Source organism: Conger conger, chromosome 6, assembly GCF_963514075.1.
Source record: "Conger conger chromosome 6, fConCon1.1, whole genome shotgun sequence".
Lineage (NCBI taxonomy): Eukaryota > Metazoa > Chordata > Actinopteri > Anguilliformes > Congridae > Conger > Conger conger.
This window is the reverse complement of record NC_083765.1, coordinates 35,788,064-35,799,950: the sequence shown is the minus strand read 5'-3', so window position 1 is coordinate 35,799,950 and position 11,887 is coordinate 35,788,064. Positions and strand designations below refer to the sequence as shown.

At 46.1% G+C, this 11,887-nt stretch overlaps 1 protein-coding gene across 1 annotated transcript; it reads left to right on the top strand.

Annotated features, from left to right (window-relative positions):
* Nucleotides 1-44: 44 nt before the first annotated feature.
* cog4 (component of oligomeric golgi complex 4) lies at nucleotides 45-11,597 on the top strand. The gene is made up of 19 exons (XM_061245697.1): nucleotides 45-218; nucleotides 520-602; nucleotides 799-913; nucleotides 1,050-1,224; nucleotides 1,581-1,774; nucleotides 1,984-2,089; nucleotides 2,253-2,410; nucleotides 3,084-3,142; nucleotides 3,319-3,452; nucleotides 4,222-4,340; nucleotides 6,224-6,390; nucleotides 6,924-7,089; nucleotides 8,090-8,152; nucleotides 8,366-8,485; nucleotides 8,598-8,690; nucleotides 8,892-8,975; nucleotides 9,255-9,356; nucleotides 9,815-9,943; nucleotides 11,126-11,597. Exons 1-19 carry the CDS (start codon nucleotides 81-83, stop codon nucleotides 11,258-11,260), a joined length of 2,340 nt encoding a protein of 779 aa, XP_061101681.1. The 5' UTR covers nucleotides 45-80; the 3' UTR covers nucleotides 11,261-11,597.
* The last annotated feature ends 290 nt before the right edge of the window (nucleotides 11,598-11,887 follow it).

Here is an 11,887-nt window from a genome sequence, read left to right as displayed (position 1 = left end):
ACCATGGCGGCGCATACGACACGGGTCTACAAAAAATATATATGCGGAAGTGACGCGTTTTGTGTTTATGTGGGGAAAAGATGTCGGAAACTAACTCGTCTGTGGCAATGAAACGAAGTGCCTCGGCGGGTTCCTCCGCTGTCAGCATTGACACTATCGAGAGCCTGACTGAGCTGGATGAGCTAGAGCGGGTGTATCAGCAGCTGTGCGAGGAAGAGGTGAGAATGGAGGGATAGGCAAAGAAGCGATTGGAGGAGGGATTGAAATCTCCTTCTGGGGCTCCTGTCGGTAACTTTGGCCAGGGGGTGTTCTGCTGCAACGAGAAAATCGTGGAGAGCAATACAGAGGGCTGGATCTGAACTGGAAGTGATATGAATAAATTAAATGTAAATAATATATAGTATGCAGACTGTAACCATTCATTGGATTTCTGCTGTTGATGTAACTGTAATGCATTGTATTGCATGGGTGACTGAGAGGTATTTAATAATTGTGATTTGCGCCATTCTCTTCATACAGAAGCAGGTGGACTCAGAGCTTGAGGCACTGGTCAGTCAACGTGGGAATATAGAGACCAAGATGCTTGCTTTGCAGAGGATGGGGTGAGTGTGCTGGACAAATAGTTGTGTAATAGTAGTTGTGAAGGACAAATGATGTTTTAACTTCTTATAAGGGTGACGTTCCATATCTGCTCTGAATATTTCTTTTTACACATTCAACCCCCCCTGGCCCCTGTTGTTTGAAACAAGACCTGCGCTTGTCCTCACCCCTGATTCATGTAGCGACCTGTAATTTCAGCCCCAACCTGCAGCTCATTGAGGGAGATGCTAGCCAGCTGTCTGGCATGATCACCTTCACCTGCAGCCTTGCTGAAAATGTCAGCAGCAAAGTTCGGCAGCTGGACCTGGCAAAGGTACGGCACACCCGCCGAAACCGTGCGTGAAAATGGCATATGAAGATGTCTCCACCTGCTATGTGCTGCCAGTCAAGCAGACATTACATTTGCAGTGTTAGATGTGACCATTTTCGATGCACCTCTATCCCTGCAGAACCGGCTATACCAGGCGATTCAGCGGGCAGATGACATCCTGGACCTGAAGTTCTGCACGGATGGGGTCCAGACCGCTCTACGTAACGAGGACTATGAGCAGGCAGCGGCCCACGTGCACCGCTACCTGTCACTGGACCAGTCGGTCATCGAGCTCAGCCGGCAGGGCGGAGAGAGTAAGGGCACCTTCGTTTGGCACCTGTTGCCTTTGCAACAGTGAATCAGGGATGTGCAGATCATTTGATTTGAGGGATGGTGTGTAGGCTGATTCCCCTGATTTAACTGGTCTCTAACTTATTCAAACTAGTTAAACTGTGTACAAATATGTTTTTGCAGGATAAACTTCAGAAAGTTATTTGAGTTTTGGGTACACGTGCCAAAATTAACTAAATTAAATGAGTAATTTTAAGATAAGAAAGGTGGCCAACAAGAATCAAGCTCGCAGATGCGTCTGATTAACTGGTCTTGGAAGTTTTAGAAAATGAATTTACCCGGGTTTGTATATTACAGTTAGCGACTGTTTTCTCATCAGGCAGTGCGGTGGACGCCAGCTTGGCTCTCCTGCAAGAGGCTGAGCAGAAGCTGAAAGCGCTGGTGAAGGAGCGTCTGGATCAGGCCATTGCTGATGGAGACCTGGCCCAGGTGGAGAGGTTCTTCAAGATCTTCCCCCTGCTGGGCCTTCATGACCAGGGCCTGGCCCGCTTTGCCCAGTACCTCTGCACCCAGGTACATCTATATTGGGGTTTTTTTAGAGGTCATGTACTTGCTAGTTGTTCCAAATTTGAGGGAATATAATGGGTTTTTAAAATGTGACCAAGAAATCTGACCTAACCTGTCTATGGTCATCTCTAACCATGTAGTTTGTTTGTTTTTGTCCAGTAAATGTTGGCACATATACTTCAAAAACTCTCTTCCTCTGCCTCACTCATTCTCAGTTGGCCAGTAAGGCAGAGGAGAACCTTGTCCTGGCAGTAGGTGGTGAGCTGGGCGAGCGTAGGGCAGCACTCATCTTCGCTGACACCTTGACACTACTGCTGGAGGGTGAGATATTGTGTGTGTGTATGTATGTGTTTGTGCGTGTGTGTCTGTGTGTGTCTGTGTGTGTGTGCATGCACGCAAGCATATGTTTCCAATCTTTTTCCGTGGGGGCTATTGTCCTGAATAAGGAAAAATGCATGTGTGTGTGTTTGTTTGTGTGTGTCAGGCATAGCGCGGATTGTGGAGACCCACCAGCCCATCGTGGAGACATACTACGGCCCTGGGCGTCTCTACACCCTGATCAAGCACCTGCAGGTGGAGTGTGACCAGCAGGCTGAGAAGGTGGTGGATAAATTCATGCATCAGAGAGACTACCAGAACAAGGTGTGTGTGTATCTGTCTCTGTGTGTGTCTAGACTCATATTAACCAAGTCCTCAGCAGCCATTTGTCGACTCTGCTGTTTGAAAACGGTCTATGAAAACAAGAACCTGAAGACCAACACCAAAATAGCTGTATACAAAGCAGTCTGCATCTTCACCTTGCTGTACAGCTCAGAAACATGGACCCCCTACAGATGCTACATCAAGACACTTGAGACCTTTCATATTAGTTGCCTTCAGCAAGTTCTGGGGTTAACATGGGACAATCGCTTGCTTCAGTGAGATTCTGCTTCGGACTCAAACACCGATCATCGAAGCTATGCTGGCAAAACACCATCTCCGCTGGGTCGGTCAAATCATTCATATGCCTCCCCAGTGGCTACTGCTTCCTATACAGCCAACTCCCAGACAGTAAACCATCCGCAGGAGGTTTTGTAAACGTCCTTTTTAATTCTGGGAACTAAATTACTCTCGTAGTCCTTCTCAAAAATACTCTCAGTGTGGTCCGACAGATATTGTATGACATCAATTTAACATTGATTTATGTTCAATTTATGTTAAGATGTAATATAATTTTTTTTGAGGGTCTAAGAAAAAAAAAAAAAAAAAAAAGAAGTGTCTCTCTTTCTCTTCCTCTCTGCCCTGCCCCCTCCCTCTATCCTCCCTCCCCCTACAGTTTCAGATTGTGCAAAGCAGCATGATGAGAAGCTTGCCCACAGAAAAGATGGAGCCCAGGTCAGTGTACACTTGATCTGGAATGATTTTTATCCACTCTCTGTAACGGATAAATGCAAAAATCCTGTGGGCTGGAGAGAGAGTTGAATATGAGAATTCGGTGTCGTGTAACTGACTTCAGGTCAGTCCCCTCCCTCTGGGAAGGTAGAACATGCTAATAGAGGTTGTGTGTTTAGGGAGCTGGACCCAGTGCTGCTGGAGGTCACAGTGATGAACGCTCGGGCGGAGCTTTACCTGCGTTTCCTTCGCCGACGCATCACAGCCGACTTCGAAGTCGGGGACGCTACCGCTCCAAAGGAAACCGTACAGGGTCTGTGTGTCCGTGTGCGTGTCTGTGTGTGTGTGTATGTGTGTGTGAGACTGTGCGTCTGTGCGTCCGTGCCTGCGTGCGTGTTGCAATAAGCGCCAGCCAATGAGAAACACAAAAACTGAAATTTAAACTTCTCCTTTGTTCATGATTAATGAGCATGCCAAAGATCATGTGGAGCAGAAATCTCTAAACGTGGACGGCTGAAGAGTGTGTGCTCTTGAGGTTTTCTTTCAATTAACAGATATTTTAAAGCACAATATGTGAACTCTTTAGCCAATAAGTGACTTTAATTAAGCTCTTAAGTAATGAAATGCATCACAAACACTGACACTGTGGTCCTGGGATTTGAGTTTAGGAAAAGGCAAATCTGTCTGTTAGTAGGATAAAAAATAATCAGAATGTTGGCCAGTGAGTTCTTAATCATGCAAAACTGTGAAAAACCCAATTTGGCAAATTTGAGTGAAGTTAAGTTTGCTGCCTCTACCTATGTCTAGCATTTCACCTACCTCTGGCTACAAAACCTTGGCTTGGGTACTGCGCTGTGTGATGGTGCAGTGTAACTGTCCCTATGGTGACTGTGTTATGTGGCTGTGATTCTGTGGTGATTCTGCTGTGAGAGTTGTCACTGTGCTGGCTGTGCAGAGTAAGTGTCGCTGTGAAGTGACTGTGTAATGACTGTGCAGTGTGACTGTGTTATGTGACTGTTATGTGGCTGTGTTTCCGTGGTGATTCTGCTGTGAAGTGACTGTGTCTCCCTGTGTCGGAGCAGAGCACCAGCAGAGCATGGAGAAGCTGTTGAAGCACTGCCTCCTGAGCCGGAACATGCAGGAGATCATTGGGTACTACATCCCCATGGAGGAGTACTACATGAGAGAGAGCGTCAACAAGGTGCACAGCATACTACATCTACATAACACACCACAAACTACATTTACCTACTGTGACCTGCCACATACTACATCTACACAACACGCCAGCTACTATATCTACATAACTCCTCTCATACTACATTTACCTAACACACCACATGCTACATCTTCCTAACACACCACAAACTACAGCTACATAACTCCTCATATACTACATCTACATACAGTGCATCCGGAAAGTATTCACAGCGCTTCACTTTTTCCACATTTTGTTATGTTACAGCCTTATTCCAAAATTGATTAAATTCATTTTTTCCCTCCAAATTCTAAAGTTGTTTTGAGATTTTTGCAAATTTATTCAAAATAAAAAACTAAGAAATCACATAAGTATTCACAGCCTCTGCCATGAAGCTCAAAATTGAGCTCAGGTGCATCCTGTTTCCACTGATCAACCTTGAGATGTTTCTACAGCTTAATTGGAGTCCACCTGTGGTAAATTCAGTTGATTGGACATGATTTGGAAAGGCACACACCTGTCTATATAAGGTCCCACAGTTGACAGTGCATGGCGGAGCACAAACCAAGCATGAAGTCAAAGGAATTGTCTGTAGACCTCCGAGACAGGATTGTCTCGAGGCACAAATCTGGGGAAGGGTACAGAAAAATTTCTGCTGCTTTGAAGGTCCCAATGAGCACAGTGGCCTCCATCATCCGTAAATGGAAGAAGGTCGGAACCACCAGGACTCTTCCTAGAGCTGGCCACCCGTCTAAACTGAGAAATCGGGGGAGAAGGGCCTTAGCCAGGGAGGTGACCAAGAACCCGATGGTCACTCTGTCAGAGCTCCAGCGTTCCTCTGTGGAGAGAGGAGAACCTTCCAGAAGGACAACCATCTCTGCAGCAATCCACCAATCAGGCCTGTATGGTAGAGTGGCCAGATGGAAGCCACTCCTTAGTAAAAGGCACATGGCAGCCCGCCTGGAGTTTGCCAAAAGGCACCTGAAGGATTCTCAGACGATGAGAAACAAAATTCTCTGGTCTGATGAGACAAAGATTGAACTCTTTGGCGTGAATGCCAGGCGTCATGTTTGGAGGAAACCAGGCACCGCTCATCACCTGGCCAATACCATCCCTACAGTGAAGCATGGTGGTGGCAGCATCATGCTGTGGGGATGTTTTTCAGTGGCAGGAACTGGGAGACTAGTCAGGATTGAGGGAAGGATGAATGCAGCAATATACAGAGACATCCTGGATGAAAACCCGCTCCAGAGCGCTCTTGACCTCAGACTGGGGCGACGGTTCATCTTTCAGCAGGACAATGACCCTAAGCACACAGCCAAGATATCAAAGGAGTGGCTTCAGGACAACTCTGTGAATGTCCTTGAGTGGCCCAGCCAGAGCCCAGACTTGAATCCGATTGAACATCTCTGGAGAGATCTGAAAATGGCTGTGCACCGACGCTCCCCATCCAAGCTGATGGAGCTTGAGAGGTGCTGCAAAGAGGAATGGGCAAAACTGCCCAAAGATCGATGTGCCAAGCTTGTGGCATCATATTCAAAAAGACTTGAGGCTGTAATTGCTGCCAAAGGTGCATCAACAAAGTATTGAGCAAAGGCTGTGAATACTTATGTACATGTGATTTCTTAGTTTTTTATTTTTTATAAATTTGCAAAAATTTCAAAAAAAACTTCTTTCATGTTGTCATTATGGGGTGTTGTGTGTAGAATTTTGAGGAAAAAAAAGAATTTATTCCATTTTGGAATAAGGCTGTAACATAACAAAATGTGGGAAAAGTGAAGCGATGTGAATACTTTCTGGATGCACTGTAACTCCTCATATCCTTCATCTACATGACTCCTCACATACTGCACGTAAATAGCGCACCACATACTTCCTTTCCGCAGGCCGTTGCCATGGACACGTATGAGAAGGGCCAGCTGACCTCCAGCATGGTGGATGACTGTTTCTACATTGTGAAGAAGTGCATCAGCAGGGCTCTGTCCAGCTCCAACATCGACTGCCTCTGCGCCATGATCAACCACGCCACCTCCGTGCTGGAGTCCGACTTCAGGCACGTCCCTCCCCGCCCGGTGCATCTCTCTTTCTTCCCTTTTCTCCAGCTACTTTCTAATCTTTCATTTTAATACCCTGTACTTTCGGTAACGCACACATTAGTGTATTAAGCTAATCCCCTGTTCCGTTCTTACCCATACTACCATCCCTGCCTTTGTTTGGGGGGTCTGTACTTTACCAACAAGCTGAAATGGAAGTGCCATGTACTCAGGTGAAATGGATCTTTCGGGGGGAGTTTTTGAAGGGCGGGGAGTCGATTGGACGTCAAATGAGGATTCAGGCCACTGCGAGAAAAGTATATTGATTGGAGGGGAATGGAAAATTGACATTTTGACATACTACATGCCCACAATGATGTAAAATCCAAATCCAAATCATTTTCCAGGAAGTGGATGGAAAAGTGATGCTCTGTCATCAGTTCCAGCTCGTCTTTAATGTATCCGGCACTGCATTTCAGGCATTAACCACAGTTACCCTGTGCTCTCCTCCGTTCCTGGTGCTCCCTTGCTGTCATACCGGTGATGGCCACAGGGAGGTGCTGTATAATAAGCTCCGGCAGGGCTTCCCCGCCACCACGCTGCAGGATATCCAGCGCGGCGTGAGCAGTGCCGTCAGTCTGATGCAGAGCAGCCTACAGCAGGGCAAGTTCAACACGCTGGGCATCGAGAGCGCTGAGGACGCCAAGGCATCCTTCCTGGTGGGTCCGCCTAATGCACGCACACACACTCATACACACTCACTGTCATACACACTCACTCTCGTACACACTCACTCTCGTACACACTCACTCTCGTACACACTCACTCTCGTACACACTCACTCTCATACACACTCACTCTCATACACACTCTCATACACACACACTCTCATACACACACACTCTCATTTACACACACTCTCATGCACACTGACCATCATACACACACACACTCATACACACTGACCATCATACACACACACACTCTCATACACACTCACTCTCATACACACACACTCATACACACTCACTCTCATACACACACTCTTATACACACTGACCATCATACACACTCACTCTCATACACACTCTCATGCACACTGACCATCATACACACACACTCTCATACACACTCACTCTCATACACACACACATACTGACCGTCATACACACACACTCTCATACATACTGACCATCATACACAAACACTTTCATATACACTCACTCTCATACACACTCCACTCAGTACACATGGGCCCTAATACACACTGATCATCATACATGCCAGCCCTATGAGCACTAAACACTCATCTCATTAGTATACTTTGCACTATACCCACTGTCCCCGATACACTCACAGCAATACACTCAGTGAGTACTTTATTAGTTATTTATTAGACATATTACTTCTTCTGCTGTAGCCTGGTTGATGTGAACTTTAACTGAAGCTTGAATAAATAGGTGTAATAAAGTAAAAATGTTCCTAATAAAGTGCTTGGTGAGTGTATGTCCAGTGTTAATTCAACTGTTACTGGGTGCATACGATTCCAATGGTGTTCATTTAACACTGACCATTTTACTGTGCTCCAGTGCACAATGATCATATTTGCAGCTTGAGGTTTCCACAAACTGAGCCAATTAGGGTCGGGGGAAGGCTGTACTAAAATGTATGGTAAATGACTTCTCTTCCCTCCCGGCTAACACTTTCTCTGTATTTCAGGTGACACTGAATAATGTGGAAGTGTGCAGTGATAACATCATCACCCTAAAGAAGAACCTGGAGGTGAGGCCACGTCCTATCAAGTGACCTGCTTCTGTTTGCGTGTTGTTCTGTTTGTCGCTGCTAATATTTTCCCTGGCTGTACAGCGCTCCAGGTTTCCGTACAGCAGGGTGACGGCACCGCTGTCCTGGTCCCCGTCCGTATTTTATCAGCCCTTGTGATTCCCGCAGGGATCCTGTGGATTAAGTGCCTGTGTCGCTGTCCTTGTCTCTCAGAACGACTGCGCCAAGCTGTTCAGCCAGGGCTTCGGCTCGGGGGAGCAGGCCCAGGCTAAGATTGACAGCTGCATGGCGGACCTGGTGAGCACGTCCAGCAAGTTCAAGGACCTCTTGCAGGTGGGAGCCCGTGTGACCGCCTGTCCCTCTGTCCGCTGGCGTACTGCGGTCGGTTCAGCGGCCTGTTTGTGTCTCCGTATTAAATGGCATTGTGCGTGTGCGCTTCCTACAGGAGGGGCTCACGGAATTAAACAACACTGCCATCAAGCCACAGGTCAAGCCCTGGATCAGCAACTTCCTGTCCATCTCGCACAACATTGAGGAGGTAAGAGCACACACACACACACACACACACCTCTACTCTCACACATTCATATCCACTATTGTTTCTTTGAACTTTGGAAAGTTGTCTGTGCAGACTGCTTTTTTTTGCAAAGCAGTGTATGTTAAATGTATATGTTCTATACTTACCTCCCTGAAACTTTGGCGGGGAACTGAGTGCCCCTGTCCTGTCTGTGTGCCGCAGGAAGAGTTTAACGAGTACGAGGCTAACGATCCGTGGGTCCAGCAGTTCATCGTCAACCTGGAGCAGCTGATGGCTGAATTCAAGGTAGGCTTGTCGGGGTGGATGCAAAGCACCATGGGACACGCAGGGTCAGGACTCCAACCACTGACACACACAGCCTGGTTCTGAAGGCGTTCGTAACCAGCAGCATCCTTTTTTGATTATACTCATTATGTACATATACATTTACTGATGTATAACAGCCCTAGAATTTGCTGTAATGATTCCCAAGTAAGCCAACCGTTTAACCCTAAAGACCTATGTAATATTCCAGCTGTACAAACCATAAACCGTAATACAATGATATTATTGTGTTCACTGTAGGCGGGACTGTCCCCAGTCATCTATGACACACTGACCAGCCTGATGACCAGTCTGATCTCCTTGGAGATGGAGAAGGCGGTGCTGAAATGCACCTTCAGCAGGGTAAGGGGGGGATCCAAAAAAAAGCTGTGGCTTACTTTCCAAGCAAGTGACCCGCATGTGATGGCAGTGGAGGAAGTGGGATCTAAAATACAAGGGGAAGGTCCTGAGGAGATGTTTAAATATTGCCCATTAGTCCTTTTTCCCCCCTCTCCATTCATTCATCATATGATTAATACTCATTGGTTGTAAAAGTATGGTGGTTGATTAAGTTGTGGACAATGGATTATACCTATAAAACCATGATATGCTTAGGTAAGAACAACAATAACCGGCTTACATATCTGTGACAGGGTATTCTTCAGTCTCATGGAAACTGCATTGAGGCCAGTTTTTTTTTTTTTTTTCTCCCTCCCATCTTTGTCTGCATTTTTAATAAACCAGTCATCTTGGACACCAAAAAAGAAATTAAATTGGAGCCCAATGCACAGGTGAAGTAAATGCTCCCTGTTTCTTCTCAGTTGGGGGGACTGCAGTTTGATAAGGAGCTGCGCTCTCTCGTGGCCTATCTGACCACCGTCACCACCTGGACCATCAGAGACAAGTTTGCCCGGCTCACACAGATGGCCACCATCCTCAACCTGGAGCGGGTAAGAGCCCATCTGACCTCCTGCCTTCTCCTCTCCTTCAATCCCCTCCATCTCCTGCCATCTTCCTCTCTAGCTCCCCTCTCGTTTTTCTTTGAAGGATTTCCTGATTAATCACTAAATACAGATTTTCATACCCGACATCTTGGGGCCACTGGTGTTTGGCTCTTTTGCTGAAAATCTCCTCCTGCTATCAGCCATCAAACAGATTGATGTGGTATGCGCTTATGGAATACCCAAGGTGCTCTACCTTGTATTACTTGATTAATCAGGTAAAATCACATCCCTGATGGACGTGTTGTTCTGCATTTCCTCACTCACTATGAGCTTTTTCCCTCCACATTGTTATCTCCGCCTGCCTAATTGGTCTCAAAATGGAATTTGTCACCAGTCATTCAGACGCATATTTAACTCTCGCATTCATTTTTAAATGGCTCCAAAAAAATCTTTTTTTCAATTTGTGAATCCTTTGACATTTGAACACCAGTTTAATCTTGTACTGTCCATTTCTTTACTCAGACGTTTTAGTGTTTCCTATGTTTTCTTGCCCAGTGACTGCAGCTGAACATGAGCTGTGGTACATCTAACGGTTTATGCATGGTCTCTGCTCAATAAATAAACACAGCAGGGGTAGTTCAGCTCCAGTCATTGTCACACATACAGTACATGGAGAAAGTGATCGCGCCACTGTAAGTGTGATCTGATCTGGGCCAGCTTCAGTATTGCACACTGTGTTGTAGTGTTTGACCGGGTCACACCTAGCCGTGGGAAATCTCTCACAGGGTGCTATTTAGCCTGTGTCTACGTCAATAGCTCTGTCTTGGTCCTGGAGAATCCTTTTGTGCCCTGGTTTTCCTTACAAACTATCTCTTGATTTATTTAGGTTCCACAATTTTGTGACACGGATTTGAACTTGATGCAAATTTGTCTCATTACCATTTTATTTGTCTTCAAACTCTTCATTATGTGGTTTAGTTTAATTGACCAGGTAGGTGCCCACACTCTCAGTATGTAGAACTTCATTGCTTTTACCTTTTTGTCGGTCAGCCAAGAGAAAAATTAACCCCTTTCAATAGGGTTGTCGGGGACCGGAAATGAGGTCTGCTGTTTAAAGCGATTGAAGCGGGAAGACTTGGCTATTAATAATCCGTATTATTTCTCTCTGTGTCTGTATATTACGCACAGGTGACAGAAATTCTGGACTACTGGGGTCCCAATTCCGGCCCCCTGACCTGGCGGCTGACCCCTGCGGAGGTACGGCAGGTGCTGGCTCTCAGAATGGACTTCCGCAGCGAGGACATCAAGAGACTGCGGCTGTGAACTCTGACCTCTGGAGCCGCGCCTCCCTAGCCTGAGCACAGTGACTGTCCGGTCTTTTTTCCATTAATGTGCCGAGCACACGTGTTAGGGTGTGGACAAGCCAACGGGAGAAAGCCGGGGTGTTCGGAAATCTTGTAAATTGGTGGTGGGATGTGGTGGAAAATGACTGCTGATCCTCCAGATGCTTGCCCAGAGGGGAGATGGACTTACCTGGTATTGCAGTAACCAATGTTGCAGCAACTTTACTGAAACCAATCACAGAGAAGCCATGAGTCATGTGACTATTGAAGAATCATGTGAAATGGGAGCAGAGATTGAATGTAGAAAAAAAAGACTTTTGTCCAAAAAACTTTATTAAAAATATTTTAAAATACAGTTAAAAGCAGAAGCATGACAATGAAGGAAAGAGACAATGTGTATGCTTGTTTTAACTCCACAAACTTCCTCAATCAGAACCATCCATGCACATGTTACAAGACAGAGACAGAGCAGGGTATTGCTGTCACTGTTAAATATATCTACTGGTCGATCGAAGTATTTATTTCTTATGGAAGCAGCAGTGCAGGTGGCTTGGAACAGCAGATTGAATACCAAGTCTTGGTATTCAACTTGAGAGACTGTCAGACC